This window comes from Lontra canadensis, unplaced genomic scaffold (assembly GCF_010015895.1).
Source record: "Lontra canadensis isolate GAN:19392208 unplaced genomic scaffold, GSC_riverotter_1.0 scaffold39, whole genome shotgun sequence".
NCBI lineage: Eukaryota > Metazoa > Chordata > Mammalia > Carnivora > Mustelidae > Lontra > Lontra canadensis.
Window position 1 is genome coordinate 1,471,179 of NW_022631033.1, and position 20,508 is coordinate 1,491,686.

At 53.9% G+C, this 20,508-nt stretch overlaps 1 protein-coding gene across 2 annotated transcripts in view; it reads left to right on the forward strand.

Moving 5' to 3' along the window:
• The window catches only part of DLGAP2 (DLG associated protein 2), a 707,896-nt gene that overhangs the window by 657,014 nt on the left and 30,374 nt on the right, over positions 1-20,508 (forward strand). For both annotated transcript variants that reach the window (XM_032869809.1, XM_032869810.1), the window contains one exon: positions 1,799-2,018. In XM_032869809.1, coding sequence (XP_032725700.1) covers positions 1,799-2,018 — 220 coding nt within the window. The remainder of the gene's footprint in view (positions 1-1,798; positions 2,019-20,508) is intronic.

The following is a 20,508-nucleotide window of genomic DNA, read 5'->3' on the forward strand; positions in this document are numbered from 1 at the left end:
GGTGTGCCGTGCTCTGCTCTCCAAGGAACTGGGGCCGTCATGACGCGAGTGTTGGCTCTGTCTGTCCCTCTCCAGCTTCAGGAACCCAAAGGCCGTTCAGACTGACGCTCTCACCTGTAATTTCCCCCTGGTCCTTTCTGCCCCACAACCCGGAGACTCTTCCCCTTACGACATGGGTCTTTGTGGCCCCGGGCCCCGTCCCCCAGCGTCTCTACCACCAGAGGCCGGGTTCAGCGTGCTCCGCTGTGCCGAGCGGAAGGAGCCTTTATTCTAGCGTGTCGAGAACCTCAGGTGGCAGCAAAGAAGCCGCAGTCAGGTCTACAGTTAGAGAGTTTAGAAAAAACCACGTTTGCTTCCCTGTGAGGGGTGGCCAGGGTCTTTTACCTGCTTTCACTCGACGAACGGTCGGAGGATGGCGACAGACGCGGCGTTTCAGACCGTACCTGTTGGTGCCTGTCGGTCGGCCACACCCAGGGTTGCGGGAAGCTGTGGGTGTGGACGCAGCCGCCGGCGGTGCAGGAATGTGCTGGGGACGAGCGGCTGCTGGGCTCCTTCGTGGCTCGGCAGGGAGCAGCCACCTGGGAAGTGGGACAGGTGTCTCAGGTCTGGCCCCAGACCCTGCGAATGCCTACGGCAGGCGGATGGGACAGGGGCGGATCCGGGAACAGTGCAGACCCAGGAGGCGCTCCCACCACCCGGTGCCTCCTCACTGTGCGCGGAGCCCACGCACACCCTCCCGGCCTCCCGGGGGCCTCGGCCCTCACCCATCGGCGTCGTGCCATGTACACGCGCCTGTTAGGCCACGCAGGGTTCACGCGAGCAGCAGACCCAGCCTGTGGGTAGCCGGAGAGGGCTCCCTCCTCAGCAGCCCGTTCAGCCTGACTGTGAACCACCCAGGGAGCCTCCGGTCCCCAGGCCAGGGGGCAGCCGTGCACCATGAGCTTCTCATTCCTGAAATCCTCGTCTCTCCTCCCACCCCCTCCCTCTAAGCTGCCGTTAGCACCGCGTCCCTCCTCCCCGGACTCCCATTTAGAACTGCGAGTTGGTCTCGGGGCAAATTCATGAGTATCAGCCCTGGGAACTCAGGGCACGTGTGTCCCCTGCCGGTGTCACGGACCCCACACCAAGGCCCTCCAGCCAACCCGACGGTCAGACCGTGTGCGCATGTGCCCCCACCCCCGTCCAAAGCCTGGAGATTTATTTTGATACATTTGGAACTTTGAGGTTCCCAGGGTGACTTCGACCTGGAAGTCGCATTGCAGGCTTGCAAACCATTCCTTTCCCTGACAAATGATCCGAGGAGGCCAGTCTCCTGTCCCAGCACAACAGCAACAGAGCTGGGGGGCACAGGGAGAAACCCCGCCAGCCAGACGTGTGGTAGATTTCCGTGACGATGCCCAGAAGCAGACTGAGCGGGTGTTTGCAACTGTGGCCTCCACACCTGGCGCTGGCCGCTGTCAGCAGCCTGGAGAGGTGACAGAGGCGCTGGGGACGCACAGAGGGGGGCGGCCGTCTGAACCCTGACCTCGCACACTCTCGGCCTCTCCTAAACCTGCCGCCCCCGGCCGCCACCCGTCAGGCTTTCCGTGGGCTGCACGGAAGCTCAGGAGCGTCTTGGAGCTAACGGTTCTTCTTAGTGTTTGCTAAGAAATAGCCCAGAAAGACGCCCCTAAGCCTGACAGAACCGCGCGGCCCAGACTGCGCTGGGGGCAGGTGCATTTTGTCTTCTCTCGTTCTCGGCGGACCCGGCCACGGTCGCAGGCCTGGCATCGCCACTGACTATGCGTTGTTGTTGCAGATGAGCGAGGCGGAGATGAACGGGCAGTTCGAGTCGGTGTGTGAGTCGGTCTTCAGCGAGGCCGAGTCGCAGGCCATGGACGCCCTGGACCTCCCCGGCTGCTTCCGAACCAGGAGCCACAGCTACCTCCGGGCCATCCAGGCCGGCTACTCGCAGGACGAGGAGTGTGTTCCGGCCGCGACGCCCCCCAGCGCCGCCGCGACCATCCGGTCCGCAGCAGGTAAGGGTGCCCCTCTGGCCTCCCAGAGGAGCAGCACCTCCGCGCAGGGGAGCAACACTCCGCAGAGGTTCCGTACCTTTGCCAAGTGGCTCTCGGCGCGTTGTCACTCTCGCGGTGGGGTTGGAAACGTTTCTTTCACGACTGACCTTTCTTCTGCTTAGGATGCAATCTTAGTACCAAGATTCTTTAAAAGAATCTGGCGCAGCTTCCGTGAGGGTTTCTGTAGGAAACGGGCTGACGCGCTGACATCCGGACGGTGATCGTAACTTCAGCCCGAGGTTCACTGGGTCACAGTCAGACCTGAGGGTCACGCCTGGACCCCCGGGCTCCCTCCTCACCACGTCCAGTCTGAGCGGTTCATACCCACGAGTCCGTGCTCAGAGCACACCTGTCACCCGCGTGGGTCTGCTGACCATCCCCGCAGTCTGCGGCTCGGTGTCACGGCGGGCTTGCTTTCTTCTGGAAAACCGCATCCACCCGGGAACGTCCACCACCGGGACCACACGTGGGTGCACAAGAGCTCACGGCTCTGCTCCCGCTTGGGTGGCGCAACCATTCCACACGGCCCGGACAGACCATGCGACACGGTGTGCAGGAAGCGCCGTCCGGGCTGCGCACACCCCGAACTCAGAAAGCAGCCGCAGCAAGGGACAAGGCCCTCTGACTCCGGGCAGAGCGAGGAAGGGACCAGTGTGGGAAAATGGCGAAGACAGTGTCAGGCGAACAAGCGGAGGGCCAGAGTGGGGGCGGGACAGGGAGCTCCGGAAGGGGGTCTCACTGGCCCGCGGGCAGCAGGGGGCCCGTTGTCGGCGCACTTTGGGAAGAGCGTGCGGTGGGAGAGCGTGGACGTGGGAGAGCAGGAACTGCGTTTGGGCCTCGCCCTGGGAGTCCGACCCTCCCGGACCACAGGCTTATTGACTTCCCGACTCTCGGTGCTCAGAAGAAGTGGTCGCGATGACTAATTCGTGCAGGGAGCTAGCGGCTAGTTTTCAAAGTACGTGTGGGTCCTCGGCAATCTTTCTGTGTGGCTCTGTGGCACCCACGTGGGGGTTTGATGACCTGTTTTGACCATGAAGGCTTAAGGTGTTCCGAAGAAGTGGACTGGCCCACGGGGTGCCGGGTTCCCACAGCCGGGTGCCGTGGCGAGGGAGAGGCCAGCACCACGGATGTGCTCCGTGGACGTGGGCCAGGCCGTGGCAGTTACCGGGGCACCATCTCGGCGGGCTTCGTGGGTGGCGGGGCTGAGCCTCTGGCCCTCCTCCTACATGCCCCGGATCTCAGGAGGTCCCTGCCTCTGTCACGGACCACCTTTCCCTCTCTGCCCCTCGTGGGGAATGACCACGTTCCAAACATAGGGAAGTGGTGAGCTTCACAACCCCCGCATTTTAAAAAACACACTTTCAGAGATGTTGGCTGATCTCTTTGCTGGTGTTTGTTGAATGTCTCTTATGAGCGAGTGACAAGTGAGCCCTTTGATGGTCTTCAGAAAGGCTTTGCAACCGTAATTACCCAGTAGAAAATGACTTCATTGTGTTTAGGGCTGTCCTTGTGGGAGAAGAAAAAGAAAGCTGTTTGAATAGAGATAATGCAAGAACCCATGCAGAACCGAGACTGAAATTCTAATTTATGTACATATCATTTTCCCGAGTACATTGTTGTGTTCCCAAAATGTAGGCACCAGATAAATCACAAAACATGCTTCTAGTCTGCATTTGTCTCGGATCTTGGCCTGGTTATGGAGTCAAGATTGCCTCCAGGCTGGGGCTGTGGGGCCGTGCCAGGGTCGGGGAAGGGTCTGAGAATCGGGTTAAGAGAGGAAGCAAAAACCGCTCGGGCAGGTTCCCAGCACAGAATGCCATTCTGAAGAAGGGGAGAGCAGAGGGCTCTCTCACGCTTCCGTTTCCCGCTTTACCGCAAGCGCTGTGTGTGCTCCTGTCCTCCATAGAACTGAGCAGGCAGCAAATGTCCGTTTAGTGAGACTGAGAAAATACTAAGAAACGGAGGGTCCTCATGTAGAAAAACAAAGGTAGAGGGGAGAAACTTCCCAACTACACAGAATGTAAATGCCCCCGACCTTCCGGGTCGGCCCAGGGCTCCCTGTCTGTCAGGCAGTCCTTCTGTCCTAACACACTCAGAAGGCAGCATTCCAACGTTGACCTCTCACCGCTGTCCTCTAGGCACGGGGGTGTACGTGTGTGTGAAGAGAGAGCATTTTGACAAACTGATTTTCTTCTATGGTTCTACAACTGTGTCTTGAAAATAACTCCAAAAAAAATAGAAAACGATTTTCAAATTTACTCACAGTGATTATCTGGAAATCTAAGATTTATTTAAATATGTTTCTTTTTGCAAGCTTGAAAAGTGGAAGTTGGTGGGATTGGGTTGTCTCCCCTAGAACAAATGCATTCGTGTGACGAAATACGCAGCTCGGAGTCACAAACTGTGTGATAGAGGCGTGAAAGCGTGTTGAGAACACTGGGACGTGTGGTGGCCTTTGTGGTTTAGACGCCCGCGGATGGGTGCTCGCTTCAGCAGCCCCTGCCCGCGACACCCAACAGATCGATGCTGTCAGCATGTTGCTTGTCTGGGGGGACGGGAGGGCAGCTGCGTTGAACCCTGAAGGGCATGTGGCCATTCGGCTGGAACGGCCTTCTGCTCAGGTGCGAGGGGAACGCACGTGGGCCCTTGCGCGCACTCTGCAGGGCGACCCACGGCCACAGACGTCTGTCCTGCGCTGTGTCTCTCTGAGGAGAAAGGCTGCAGACTGATTACTGTCCTGTCCTTCCATGAAGTGGTTTCGAAAACATCTAACTTTCATTTCACACATGGGTTCTTCCTCGTCTATGAAATGATTTATCAGAGAGATTTACTTGTCTAAATATGCATTTCACCCGATCTTTCTGGGGAGAGAACGTTATTGATACCATGGAGGAAAATGCCATAAAATTAGATTATAATGATTTTTCTCTGGGTCAAAAGTTTTTTCAACAAATGTCACAACCGATTCTAGAAGTTATTAAAACAAAGGGAAAATCCATACAAAGCATGACAGAGGAAACAGCCATAAATTTCTTTTTATTTTATCATTTATAGTTCCACAGTAACTTGTCCCTCAGGGTCCATCGTAATTCAGTTTCCAGGAGCACCTTGGGCCTCTAGGGTTCAGCTGCCTTCCTCAGCCCCCCAGCCACAGCTTGGTCTGCTTCTGTCCCCACGCTCCCTTCTCTGACTCTGGGATGACATTGGGCCTGCACTTAACCCAGGGATGGTCCCATCTCCAGACCCTGAACCTAATCACACCTACAACGTCCCTTCTGCCATGGAAGGTGACACAGGGCCCAGGAACAAGACTGTAGACATCTGGGGTGTGGGCATTCTCCTGTCTACTGTCATGGGATCATGATGCCATGACCCTAAATCCTGTAAATATTATAGTAAGTACTGGCTGCGGGCCTTGGGGGAGGGTTGGGTGGACGAGGTATCCCGAGCCCAGAGTAGATGTCTGTGTCCTCGAAAGCATGGGGAACCTGTCACCCTGCTGGGCACGTGAAACTAGTCCTTGTCATGAACCCAAACTCCTCCAGGTGACGGGAAGCCTAACCCCGTGGAGGCTGCCGGACGGGGGTCTCGTGAGAAGCCCTCAGCTGTGGCAAGGGGACATGGAGGCTCCCCTTCCCGCAACCACAGGATCAGACTTCCTGCCAAAGGCTCGTCTCCAGCTGCGTGGCCACAGGAACTGGCGCGTGGGCAATTCAGGGGCAAGGGCCGACTGCGAAGACTTTCGCCTCCTTTATGAGGCGGCCCATAGCACCAAGATCTCTGGAGCCTGACGGTGTCTCTGCCGAGGCTTCCGTGGGGCTTCTGCTCTCCCCGTGGACTTGCGTTCCAATAGAAGTCCGGGTTGCAGGCTGGACGTCGAAAAGGTGGGGCATCGTCTGTGGGATGGGAATTTCCTAATTCCTTGGACGACAGTCAAGAATCATCTACCAACTTTATCCACGTGTGCCCATGACCTCCCGGATAAACAGGCACAAGATGGTCCCAGCCCTGGAGACTGGGGGGCAAAACTGTGCAGTTACCAAATGCAGCGGAGGGGCCCGTTTCCTGGGCAGGTGGTGGGTGAGTGCCCTCTCTCCTCCGAAATCCGTGCTCAAGCCACCCTTGCGCCTCCCTCAGAAACACTCCCCAGGCACTGACATGCCGGGGGGAGGGGACCGCAGAGCGAGTGGTCCCCAGTCGTGGGCTCCATTCCATTCCGTCTCCAAACCGGCCAACAGGCTGAGTCCCAGCAGGATGGAGAGGAGACCCACATACCCGACTCTCAGTCCGGATTCTTACACTTTATGACTATCGGCGGCTGACCCTGTCCCTCCGTCCCTACCTGAGATCGGTGACAACTGGAGCAGGCGGGAGCATGGCGGTGTGGCTGGAGACCCAGGGGGATGTTCTGTCCGTCGTGGAGGGAGCAGCGAGCAGCTGTCTCTGGATTTATCCTCTCTCCACCCCACCCTCCACATGCCTCTGATTTTCTTTCTAAAAAAATAGCCCCCTAAATACATAGAATGCAGTTAAATGTATAAAAAATACAGCCTAGCCCCAGTGTGCCCTCCTGCCACCCTCTCAGTTTCCTGTTACCAGGGAGCAAAGGCTCCGTCCCCTGTGGGGACAACAACCCTCGATGACCTGACCCAGGCTCGCCCCCCAGCTGCCCTGGGCGCCCCGGCTGGTGCCCACCCCCTGAGACCTTCTCACTGCTTTTGCATATGCCCTGCGCAGCCCAGAACCTGCTGCCCGGCTTTCTGTATGTCATTCATAGCTTTGCTTAAAATGCAACTCAGAGATCCTTTCTTCCAGGAAGCCTTCTCTGATTCATTCTCCTAATCAATTTAGATGCCAAGATAAAATCATCAGTCTTGGGACACCTGGGTGGCTCCATCGGTGAAGTGTCTGCCTTCGGCTCAGGTCATGATCTCAGGGGCCCGGGATCAAGTCCCACATCAGGCTGTCTGCTCAGCAGGAAGCCTGCTTCCCCCTCTGCCCGCACCCCCTCACTTGTGCTCTCTCTCAAACAAATAAATAAACATAATCTTTGAAAAAAATAATGTGTTAGCTCCTACTCCCTGATCAGACAAGTTCTAACAAAAAAAATTATTAAAACAACAAAATCCTAATTTTTGTTTCTTTAAAAAATGCGCTTCTCTTTCAAAGATGTAGAGATACTAGATGCCCATGACACGAGGCTACAGCCATATGCGCTAGTCTATGTGTTTACACTGTCTTTTATACAGATTGTAAAAGCATTGATACTATGGATTTTAGACCTTACTTGTTAGTTTAAAAAGCGTTATAGTTATACTTTTTAACTTATGCTTTTTAATAACTTAGACAAGTTATTTAAACTCATAATATTATAAAACATGAGAATATTGAAAAAAATAATTTTGCTCTCTCAGGAAGAAAAAATCCTGTAACAATGCTGTTAAATCAGATCACCCAAAGTGAATTTTTAGTTTTCTTTCCTTATTATGACATAGATCATAAACTCACACCGGTGGGGCGCCTGGTGGCTCAGTTGGTGGGGCCTCTGCCTTCGGCTCAGGTCGTGATCCGGGGGTCCGGAGATCGAGTCCCGCATCGGGCTCCCTGCTCAGTGGGGAGTCTGCTTCTGCTTCTGCCCCTCCCCCCACTTGTTTTCTCTCTCTCTCTCTCTCTCTCTCTCTCTCTCAAATAAATAAAAATCTTTAAAAAAAACAAACCTCACACTGGAAATGGGAGGAACACGACCGTAAACTCCTGTCCATACATTTCAGTTTATTGATTATGCAGACTTAATAATTTCACATATATCATCTTTAAAACACAATTAAAAGTTATAATTGATCTGTTACTTTTGTAACTTCAAATTTTCATTCTTTGCTTCTGGGTTCCAAGAAACACTTGAGACAATTTCATACGACAAATTTGGACTTATACAAAAATGGCTTCTAGTTAGGAATTTCTAGATTCTGGAGAATTAGCCTTTTATAAAAATGATCCTTTAAAACATGGCACATGAATGCAAGAGAATTAGACTTCTTACTACCCCCACGTCCTTCCCGTTGTGTTGCAAGTGGCTGGCGGGCTTCTGCTCTGCGTTGGTGATAGAGGATGAAAGCATTGTCATTCTGAGGAACGTTGGAAAATCTCACTTAGGATCATTGACTGTGTGTCAGCCTGACTTGGCCAGATATTTAGTCAAACACAATCATGGATATTTCTGCGAGGTTTGCTTTCTTTCTGCTGAATGAATGTTTGGATCAATAGGATTGAGAAAGCAGACTGCCCTCCTTCATCTGGGTGGGCCCCATCCAATCAGTTGAAGGCCTGACTAGAACACAAAGCTGACCCTCCCATGGGCAGGAGAGAATTCGTCCTGCCTGACTCTTCAAATTGGGAAATCAGCATTTTGCTACCGGACCACACGTGGTAGGGGACGGGTCCACCAGGCCTGTCAGAAGTGAGTGGAGCCAGAAGGCAGACAAGACTCTGCAAACTCGGTTTAGAAACAGGACGACCATGATGAGTGCCCGAAACGCCCCACAGAGAAGGGAGGGCAAGGTCAGACTTCAGAGGTGACCCAGCAGTGACCAGCAGCAGCAGGGCACCGAAGACTCAGCAGCCACATAGCCTGCGGTCACGGGGCTCATCCCAGCACAGGCGGTCAGGACCGTGGAGGTCTGCGGGGTCAAAGCATGTGGCTCTGGGTAGGAGCCATCCCCGCTCTCCTGGATGAGTCGACAGGTCACACCCTGCAGGGAACTGGTGAGAAATGCAGACAGTCTCTCAGCAGACGTCACCTGCTCTGGAATTGAGGTCCCAGCCTGGAGTCCAGGGGTCCTTAATAGAGTCAAGAGTCAGGGCTGCATGAAGGCTGATGGGTTTAAAAGTGAATCTTTATTTTTATGAATGTCTGACCATAAGAATTGCTTTGGTTACGGATGTGGGCAACAGAAAACACTCACGAGCGCCATGTGCATGACTTCATGGAGCATGGAACTCCAGAGAGTGACCGCCACTCGGTTCTTGATGCCATTTCAAAACATCCCTTGAGTGCATCGGGCTCAGAAACGACCATGCTCATCCGTCCTGCTGTCAGAGCTCATCATTTGCCGCATTAATACGCACATCTGTATCTCAAAGACATGGACTGTTTTGGTAACTGCAGTACAATGTAAGGTTTTTAATCATCTGCATTTTATTTTTTGTGGTTAAACCCTGACTTTGAGAAGGAGGCTGTAGGTTCCACCAAACCACCAAGGAGTCATAGCACACAGAGGCTTAGGAGCACAGGCTCCCGCCGGCCGGCATCACGGTGAGACGTCTCTCCCTACAGCTGAGTGCAGTGCCCCATATTTATAGTATTGGGTTTTCTCATAGAGATCAGGAATTATTTTAATCTTTACTTGTGTGTTGCCTTCCTCTACTGGGATGTGAGGGCCGTGAGAACGGGCACCAGTTAGGAATGGTGAAACATGCGATCAGAAACGCCCAGAGCAGTATCCACACTTAGAAGGGGCTTGAATTCATCACCTGTGAATTGCCTTGCACGTCCCGGGGCAGGAAGGACCTGTCGGACGCACACGGACTGTGCTCCAGGATGAGTTTCCCTCATGCACACGCGATAGCAGGGTAATGCTGCGTCTCCCAAGGGTTCTTGATCTGGGGTCCCCCACGACATTGCTGTCCCATGGAACATGCCTCCTCCCAGGATCTCAGACCACCAGCAGCGTGACAGCAGGGATGTGGCATCAGGAAGCCCACGGTTTGCTCTTGGTTGCTGTCCTTCATGGGGAGCTGTTCCCAGTGGCCTCTCTGGCAACATGACCAATCTGAACCCACCAGCTCCGATGAACCCACTGGAAACAAACCCCACGATTATTCCCAAACAGCGCTGGTGTTGCCAGGCTGGGACGTCCCGCCCAGAGCAGTCACAAAACTGCGGGATAGGACCTCGTTTATCTCAAGTTGATAGAATTCAGAGGATTGACTGAAGGTCACAACCATTCCCGAGGCATTGGGGGGAAACACTCCAGAAGATTTTAGTTCCCCAATCGCCTCATCTACCCCAACACAGTATGGGACTCCATAAATATTTGCTGAACACATGAATAATTGACCTGAGAATCTACAGTCTATGAAATATTTAGATCCATTCACAGGAGCAGTTTGCACTGACTTAATATTTTAAATTCAATATTTAAACTCCCCTGTGCTTGGCTATGACCCAGTTGGGCTTTTCTTCTTTTCTGTTTGTCTCTGTGGGCAGTCCCCGTTCACCAGCTCCCACGGCCTCGCATGTCCACGGGCCACTGCCCCGACTGTCCACAGCAGACCTGCGAGACAGAACCCCATAATTTACTTTCTCCAACCAGTGTCCCACCCCCATTCTGAGTGCCTCACCCTCCTGCCTGGTGCACTGGGAGACTCAGCCTCTGTCATTTTGGGGTGAGCCCAGGGCTTGGTGAGGCCTGCACCCACACATGGCAGGAAGGCCCCCAGAAACCTGCCACTGCCCAAGATCTCCGTGTCCCTTCTGCAGGGCCCCCAAGTCTCCCGGCCTCACGGGGCCTCATCAGGACTGCAGCTCCCAAAGGCCCACAGACCCTGTCCCTGGCTCCCACCACCATCCTCTGAGGTCTCTGCTCTCATCCCACCCCACCCGGACTGCCGGATGCTCTATCGAGTCTAGGCTGTCCCAGGCTGTCACAAGGGTCCAGCTGAGGTTACCCTGGAGCTGGCTTCCGCCAAGGAAACCTCAAGAAGAGGAGCCCAGAGCCGGCTTGCCACGGGAAGGACCATAGGAAGAGGATGTGCAGGTGATCCCCGAAGACTTACCTGCAGTGGCAGCCAGGTGTGGCATTCTCCCCGGGGTGCCGGCAGCCGCGCCCCAACCCACCCCTGGATGATGTCTGTGTGCACCCTGAGGAGAGGCACTCCGCGGCCCCGACCACAGAATCGTTGCCTGCCGCCCTTCCCAGATGAATTCTCCTTCTCCGCACAGGTAAGGAGCCTGCCCTTCTCTAAAACTCAAGAAGGCCACAACGAAACACACATCTCAAAAACGTTTCTGCGAGCGAAGAAAAAGTCCAGCACTACCTTCCTTCTGCCTTCACGAAGACGCCAGAGCTGCTCAAAATTCAGACTTTCAGTGAGTGCTGGCCCTTTACTGTTTACTTTTAGGAGCGGGATTAGGCCACACGCAGTGAGTTTGGCCGCGGAACAGTCCTGAGTTTGGAGGAAAGGGTGGAACCAGGTGGATTACTTGGAGCTTAATCCTTCAACTACTGTTCAGACACCGAAAATGCTACACACTCACACTCTCACATGCATGCTCACACACGTGCACGCACGCACTCCCACTCTCACACACACATGCTCACACGTGCACGCACTCACACTGTCTCACACACATGCACTCGCATGCTCACACATGTGCACACACGCACTCACACACATGCTCACACGTGCACACACTCACATGGTCGAGTACACTCGCACTCTCACATGCATGCTCACACACGTGCACACACGCGCTCACACTCACACACACATGCTCACACGTGCACGCACTCACACTGTCTCACACACATGCGCACACACTCGCACTCTCACGCATACATGCACAGTCACACACTTACACAGTACACGCATGCATACATTCTCACGCACGCACTCACACTGTCTCAAACACACATTCACACGCATGCACAGTCACACACACACTTTTACACAGTACACATGTGCATACACTCTCACGCATGCACTCACTGTCTAGCATGCACACACAGTCTCAAACTCTTTAACATACGTGCACACACGTGTGCATGCACTCACAGGCACACACTCATACTGGCTCACACACGCATGCTCGCACACGTGCACATGCTCACACTGTCTCAAACTCTTGCACATATGTGCACACCCTCATGCACGCACACACATGTGCACGCACTCACAGGCACACACACTCACACATGCTCACACACATGCACACGCACTATCAGACTCGTGCACACACTCATGCACACGCTATCTCATGCATATGTACACACACATGCGTGAATGCACTCACAGGCACACACTCACACTGTCTCACACTCACACACAGGCCCACACGCGTGTGCACACACTCACTCTCAATCCCCATGAGCTGGTGTGTGGTTAGGGACGTGGACCGTGGGGTTTGTATTTCTGCTGATACTTTCACATGACAGACAGGTGGGAGTCGTGCGTGGTGAGGAAATCGTCATGTGGAATGTAGAAAACATTTATCATTCCTATGTGTCAAGCACGTAGGATGGGCTTTATTTCACGCTACCGTGGCCATGGAGATGCTGCACTTTCTAACCCTAAGACATGAGTGGAAGATCCCAGTGGATTGATCACGGGTCCTTTTATCCCTCTGTTGGTCTCTTTGTGATTCTTCGGCTGCCAAGGAGGAGAGGGATGCGGAAGAGAGGACGGGTCATGTCAGATTCACCTGGGCATAAGCAGGAAGCCTGGGAAGGAAATGGTTCTTTAGGTGAAGCACGGAAACCTCATCGTTGGAGCAACCCCAGGTCCGCTGAGCTCCTGAGCAGCGACCCCACAGGAGCGGCGACCCCACAGGGGCCACGGGGAGGCTCACATGCAGGCTCCTTAAGATGTCTCTGCCTGTGACAGAACCCTAGCGTTTTCCCGATCAGCGTCCTGGTTTATGGGCCGCCATTCACTTGACCCCACTCTAATCGACGACGCGCCATCAACCGAGTCCGACCCGCAAGGACTTCTTCTGTGCCGAACGCCAGTAAACCCCAGCGAGGTGCATCGTAACACGAGAGCAAGCAGCACAGGGACAGGCTGAGGGGCTCCGCACGTGTGTGCGCATCAATAAATACAACATTCACAGCTTCTCTTCCAAGACCTGCTAGTTAACGTTTAATTCCTGCTTGGCCTTACACGTCCGTACACGATGTTCTATGATTCATAAAACAGCCGTGTTCTTTGCTGAGTATTTGCAGTGTGAGCTTAGAGCGTAGACCTTAACTGTGGGGACAGGAGCTCACGCCGGCTTGCTCCTTCTGCAGACCGGGATTGAGCTGTCTCTGAGAGGACTCCCAAAAGACATGCCTTCTGGCAAACGGTACTAGAAGAAGATGAATTTCTGTGGCACGTGGGGCCACTCAAGGCGCAGGACTCCACTGTTCGAGGGCCACTCCGAGGGTCTACAGCTGCATTGCCGGGGCTCGGAGGACAGAGCGTGGCGCCGGTCCCTGCAGCAGAGATGGGGGCAAGGCAGACGTTGGGACTCGCCTCGGTGCCTCAAGTGCACGTCTCCAGCATCCAGAGCAAGACAGTCCGCACCCCGCAGTGTCGGGATCACAGGGCAAGTGTTCTGGGGACTGGTGCCGACAAAGAAAGGCTCTCCTTGTCACAGGTGCTCAGCCCACGGCCCGTTCTGGGGTAGGCGGGCCAGCAGACCCCGCAAACACTCCAGTCCCATCTTTTTCTGATCCTGTCGGAGGAGCCGGGGACACGAGTGTGCAGCTGAGAGAGGCTGTTCCACTCCCATGACTGTCTTCGTGGGTGGCCCTCAGGCCACTGCAAATGAGAGCGGCCACATCAGTGGTCCCAGAAAGGTCACGAGGGGTCAGAATCCTTGGCGGCGTGAGAATGGCAGCTTTCAGCCTGGCTCACACTCTGGGTCGAGGCACCCAGCTCCCCGGCCCCCGGCAGGCCTCCAGTGCCTCCCCAGAGAGGTGACGCCCCAGGCGTAGACCCGGAGGCCCCAGCTGGGACGTTTCCCTGTGGCAGGCAGGACACTGTTCCCCTGCAAATGGTCTGCCACGGCCGTCCTTCTCTAGCCTGGGGTTCTGGCCTCCCGCGGCCCCGGGAGGTCGCTCCGTCGTCCCTACACGCTGCGAACACAGGCACAGCCCCCGGCAGGAGTGCAGCCTTTACCCCCCGAGGTGCATGACACGGGGAGGTCCCTGACCGGCTGCGGGACAGCTTGCGCTCTGTGGGGTTAGCTTCTAAGCTAGCAGGGCCCGCGCTCCCGGGCGTCTCCAAAGAGGCCGGCGCTACGGGGCTGGAATGCCACGGGCCCATCTGTCCGGCCCCAAATGCCTGCGAGCACCACCCCTCCGTGGAGAACTCGGCTGCTCTCGCTTCCAGCCGTACGCTAACAGGCAGCTGTGGCGTTGAGGACGTGGTGCTTCCGTTCGGCGTTTTAGCCCTCGCGCTCCCCAGGTGCTAACGGGCTGTCGGACCACAGGGCGCGCTGAGGCACAAACCCGGCTGGGCTTATGCACGGGGCGGTGCTTGGAGTCTGTCCTCAGTCCATCCTGTCTGTCCCCTTAGAACATAATGTGTATTTTGTTTTTTTAAGATTTTATTTTTTTATTTGACAGAGACGGGGAGAGAGCACAAGCAGAGGGAGAAGGAGAAGCAGACTCCGCACTGGGCAGGGAGCCCCATGCAGGAGTCGATCCCAGGACCCCGGGATCATGGCCTGAGCCAGAGGCAGACGCCTCGCCAATGGGGCCCCCCAGGCACCTCCCCTAACGGATTGTAATAATTGACTAGGTTTGGTGTGCTGCCCGCACCCCGGGTAGGGCACAGGTGCGGGGACACAGGGACAGGAGAACAGGTATTTCTCTAACGTTCAGGACACCTACCAAGGTCCAGGAGAGGCACACACGTCAGGGACACACCTGTCACTGTGCCGACCTCACCTGGGGCCTTCGGCAGGGTGTGTCTGGGCTCACCCTGGAGCGGGGATTCTGCTTCTCTAGCTCCAGGACTCGGGGTTAGGGTATCCTCTTCATGAAGGGTAAAGTCAGAGCGCAGGCGTGGGAGCTGCCAGCAGGCCCGAGTGCGCGAGGGGTTTCTGAGGAGCGCGGTGACGTCCCGCTGCGGCCGGTGGGCGTCCTCCCTCGCTGCTCTTCTCTCCAGGCCCTGCTCCCTGTTGACTCGGGGCAGTTTCCTGCCACCCGACCTTCGGCTGGGGCCCTGCAGCAAACGGAGGGCTGCACCGAGCCCTTCTCCGAGGTGTCTCCGGCGCCGGTCCCACGGGGGACTTGGAGCCGACGTGTCATCGACGAGGACAGAGCAGGCGCTCCCAGACCACCTCATGTTTGCTTTGTCCGTGCTCCTTGTCTGCGAGCCGGTCAGCAGCAGGGCTGCTTCTGCCACGCCTCAGCTCCCGATGCTGCCTGCACAGCACCCGCCACCACCATCCCTCTGCGCTCCCAGGGCCACCAGCTTCCCGGCCACATGCATCGCTCCTGCCCCGCTGGTGACACCACTAGTGCCCGTCGGTTCCCGCGGGCTCTGGAGGTCCGCAGAGAATTCAGCCAGAAAGCTCTGATCTACGGGCACAGCCACCCGCCCGGTCACTGTCAGCAGGACACACCACAGGTGCATGGCAACGGTCAGCCCTGGCTTTGGGGTCGATGACCGTATTTCCCATCACAGTCACCTTGAGATCGTGGCAATGTCATGCCTACCATGGGGGTGGGCCTTGCAGCGTCCTCATGGGACTGTGCAGAGAAGCGGGCCCGTCTACGATGCGATCGTGGGACTCTGAGCGTCAGGAGGGTGGGGGAGTCAGGCGTTGGGTGTGGTTCCCCCTCACAAGCAGCATTTGCCTGATCGACTTACTAACTTCTTCATGGAAGATTGTTTTTCTTTCCACGAACAAGAGGACGGTGGCGAGTCCTGATACGTTAACTTACAGAGATCATCGTCCACACACACTCCATTTACCACACGTGAGGATCCACAATGTCACCCCCTTCCCGAAGTTTGAGGACAAAACCGTAACCCTGGCACAGCTTGAAGACCCTTCACCAGTAAATGTCCCACATGAAACTAAACACACACACGTTTTCTCTGGAAAATCCATGCTCTTATTATGTAATGTGAGTTTTAAATATTTAAAAGGAGAACAGGAAGTGTCTTGAGCAGCGGAACAGCTGTCATGACTTTATTTTACTGTCTACAAGATGCTAAATGCTGGTTACTCTGTAATTTCTTGCTAATTAACACGTTGGAAACAGAGGTCTTTGCTGCCAGCCCATTCGCGCTGCCCAGGACTTGGACGGCCTGTATCACTCTCTGAACTTGGGGGAGACCGTCCTGTGTCTGGCCATGGGATGTGGCCTCTGTGTCCTGTTGGACTTACACTGATGCCCTGAGACTAACATTAACTCCGGTGTCAACACGGCTTTCATCTCTTATGTTGAGTCTCTCACCTTCGGAGTTCGGTTTCTCCACCACGCAGGCTCTCACTTAGACATTCGTGAGCTTGATTGCTGTAATTCCTTCTACGCGGTTATCTTTGAGGCTCTAATTAACAGAGGGCAGCAAGTTTAAGTGTGGCTCTCACATCCAAACAGAGCAGTGACACCTGCCGTTGGAAACACATTCCATCTTGATTACGGATTTGTGCTCTCTGTGATGGAGTGCTAAGTTTTAAATTTCCTTTTTGGCTTGCGAATGCCTAGCAAGGCTTGCTTTCAGAAACAGTGTCCAGAAGACCAGGTGTGGATGGCTTATTACTAGGCATGGATTTAAAATACCCCAGTGTTTGCTTCAGAGATGACCCCACACCGTGGAACAATGGAGATTGGCTCGCCCTTAGTTTCCTCTTGTTCAAACTAACGGATCTCAAATCAAGTGTGTTCCTCCAGATTCTCCCTCCAGAGATCCATTACCCAACCCTCTGAAGACCTAGAGGCAAGTCCTAGTGACCAGCTTGTGTGCTCTGTGTCGTCTGCGGAACGGACTGGTGCATACGTACTCCGCGACTGTGCAAGGCGAGAATGTTCTAGCCCAGTGCTGTCCAGGGAGGCAGAAGCCCCATAGGCCGTGCTCCCCGCCTGGGGACCCGTCACCATGCAGGACCGTCAGACACTGGAGACTCAGCTGGTGTTAACACAGGAGCTGGTTTTTAACTGATATCCAGAGACTGAGGTATTTCGGAAGCTAGGTCATTTACTTGGCTGCTGGCGGTGCAGTCGGCCACGGCAGCCTCTCTCACCTGCTCCTGGTTGCAGCTCTCTCGACCCAGGGCTCTGGGCAGGTCTTCAGAAAGGGTTTCCAGATGAGGCTCTCTCCACCCCACATGTATCTGGGAAAGTACCCACTTCACACGATTCTTCTGAGCCCCGCGCACTTGCCTCTGGGCGGGAAGAGCTCATCGACCTGAGACAATTCCCTTCGGGCCTCACTGCCTTCACTTGATGCAATTTTTACAGAAATCTTCCCAAACTGGATTCTGTGCATGGTTCCTTCCTTCCTAGATCATGTAATTAACCTTTTCTTGATGGCACAGAGGAGTTGTTGGCACCAAATATACTCGAGAAGGAAGGCACTTTGCTGAGCCGCCTCCCTCCCTGGATCCTGGGGTTTGGGGATGAGTGTCACCAGCTGCTCCAATCCCGGGAACACAAGCAAAACCCAAACTAACTTTGCAATTGGAGTAGAAGACACAGCTGTATATGGTTTTTTTCTTATGACGTCGTGTTAGTCACCAGATAGGACGTCATTAGTTTCTGATGCGGTGTTCCATGAGTCATCGTTTGTGTGTAACGCCCAGGGCTCCCTCCAGGCCGTGCCCTCCTTAATGCCCATCACCGGGCTCGCCCAACCCCCACCCCCTCCCGTCTGAAGCCCCAGTCTGTTTCCCGGGGTCCACAGTCTATAGGATTCTCCTCCCTGGAACGAGGAAGCCACTGGAACAGCCGTCAGAGATTTCCGCTGTGTTTTACACACAGTAAAAGAAACCCATGACGGGCTTTTAGAACCAAAAGGATGCTTATGCCTGAACTCAACTTTTTAAAAAATAGATCTTCAGACACCTTAAGATATTAAGTTAAATAATTATTTCACTTTTATTTCAAAATTCTTATTTGATCACTGATATTTAAATAAATCTTAAGTGATTGTTTGGAAAACTTCCTCTGTTGACAGAGAATTCAGAGGCATTATATTGCTAAATTAAACTTTCAGTTTTCAGTTGCATTTAAGGTTTGCCTGATATGCATATAGAAAATGATAGATAACAATGCCTGTAATTAGTAAGTATTAGTTCTGGTGAGTATATTCTAATTGTGTATTCACATACACAGAATTAAGACAGTTATTATCCTCAAACTAGCCAGCTGAATAATTGAATGTTTTTCTTGAATATATAAAATGATTTCCTTAATTGTTTATTTTAATTCTTAACAGCAAAATAACATGATCAAATGATCATTTTAAATTCTTTCTTTACTGTAGTTCCAAGTTTCTAATTCCATTTAGGAATTCCATTTAGGCAGACACGATTCTGTCCCACAAGATCATAGGTACCAACAAATATTTGTCACAGGAGCAGACTGACAAATCAGTGAAAACACTGATTTACATCAGTTTTTCAAAAATTCTGTCTCCACATTATTTTATTTACCTAAAATAGTTTGTGTGTTGCAGTTTTAATTTACTGAACGCTGACAGCGGACACTTTTTAAATTATAAAACTCAAAAGCTTTCAGTTAACCAGGAATATAAATGTGATTTATTGTTCTGCTATAAACGTCCCATTCAAAATTCCATGAGGGTCCATGTCATATGGACATAGGGCCCCCAAGAGAAAGTGGGTACAGTCAAGACGTATATCAAATGCGCATCTTATATTTTAAAATACAAATGCCATCTCGACTCCTATGCTAACATGTGAGAATGCGTCTGGTATCTGGGGGACTGGAAGTTTTTGTGGGTATTTCTAAATGTTTCTTTAACTTACATAGTATTCATTATTCTCGAAATAGTATCGCTTATGTCTATTAAATCCATGTGTTGGATTTATGGTGGGACCATTGCAAACAGAATCACGCGGACAATAAGCATTTTCAGGGGCTTAAAAAAATGTGTCCTCCCCCCTGCCCCCACCATGCACGTATCTCCCTCTGAGGAGATGTGGGTGAGTAGGTGGGAAATCCTCAAACCTTCCACCAGAACTTTCCCTGAGCCCTTAGCTGGCCATCCTGGCTGTCTCCAGGAAGCCTGATGCTCTGGACAGCAGCCTCAGGCGACACTGTCCCTGAGCAGGCCCCAGAGCCCTGCAGACGCCGTGACACAGGCTGACCATGCCAACGCCGGCCTCGAGGCTGCAGGGTTCTGGAGTCTTCGCGCCCCGTGCGACTGAGGACACTGCCGACCTGCTTCTATGTCCTAGGATTTCTGGAAGATCCAATGCAGGCATCTGTGTCCAAAATAATACAGTGTTTGGACTTAGTGTTCACCAACTAACTGTTAGCTGTTTCCAAAAAACCCTATGAACAGACATTTTTGTCCTGTTTGTTCAAGGACTTTTTCCCATCCGTGTTCAAGCACCGAGAGAACGCTTCGGCTGTGGGCTGGCTGGGTCTGGGTCGCTCGGCCGGTAGCGGCACCTGCTGTCCGGGCCGCGGGAACGCTAGTCACGAGCTCACAGAGCAACAGCGTCCTCCCCACCTCGCCGGACGGCTGGTCCATGCTGAGAAGGGGCGGGCTTCAAACACCACTGTTATTCAGCTAAAACAGAGAAGGAACATTTCCCATGAGAAGTTTTGCTCTTCGAGAGGCGGCTGATTGGCGGGAGGGAGGAGTGCCTGTCCTGTCGCTCAGCTCCCACGGCGCGGGGAGGCCGGCTCTCCAGGTCCCTTCTGAGCCTCCTGTGAACCGAGGAAATGTCTCATTAGATGAGTCAGCAAATATTAGAAGGCCTTTGTCCCAAGAATGGCTTCACTGGTTTCCGCCGTGTGAAGAATGGAGAGATAATTGCAGTTAATTTCCTCTGAGTCCGCCTCAAGCCCGTCGGCTCACAGCCCTTCAAACGACTCGCGTCCCAGAGTGGGCGTGTGGTCTAAAATTCCTTCTGCTGCAAGATGCCTTTCATGTGTTTTTATTTTTTAGAAAGCTCGGAACTGATCCTATTAAGAGGAAATTCTTGCTGAAACGAATGGTTCTTTCACTTACTTTGCAGCGGGCAAGAAGGAATAAGGTCAGACCCAGCCGTGAGAAATCAGACTGAGCTCAGCGCAGGGTCAGGGAAAGCATCCTCCTAACCGACACCTGGAGGGCACCGAAGTCCCCGTCCTGCCACCCGGCTGACCTGAGGCCGATGTTTGAACCCGTTCGAACCTGTTCTCTCATCTGGGAAATGGAAGTCCAAATGCCACGTAGCTGGTGGGGTTGTCTGCGGCTCAGGGGAGGCACCGAGTGTGACGTGCTCGCCCCGGGGCTGCCCGGTGGTGGCCGCGTGCACGCGCTCCCAGGAGAACCGTGGGCAGAGAGACCTCGGAAACACACAGGAGGCCACGGGGAGCAGATGGCGGGCACCGCCCGGTGCGCACTTGCCGCGAGCGGGTTACTTCTCCTGGAGGACGGACGCAGGGATGGTTCTATGTGGCCAACACCGTAGCAGCCGCCTGTCCCCTGGCTGTAT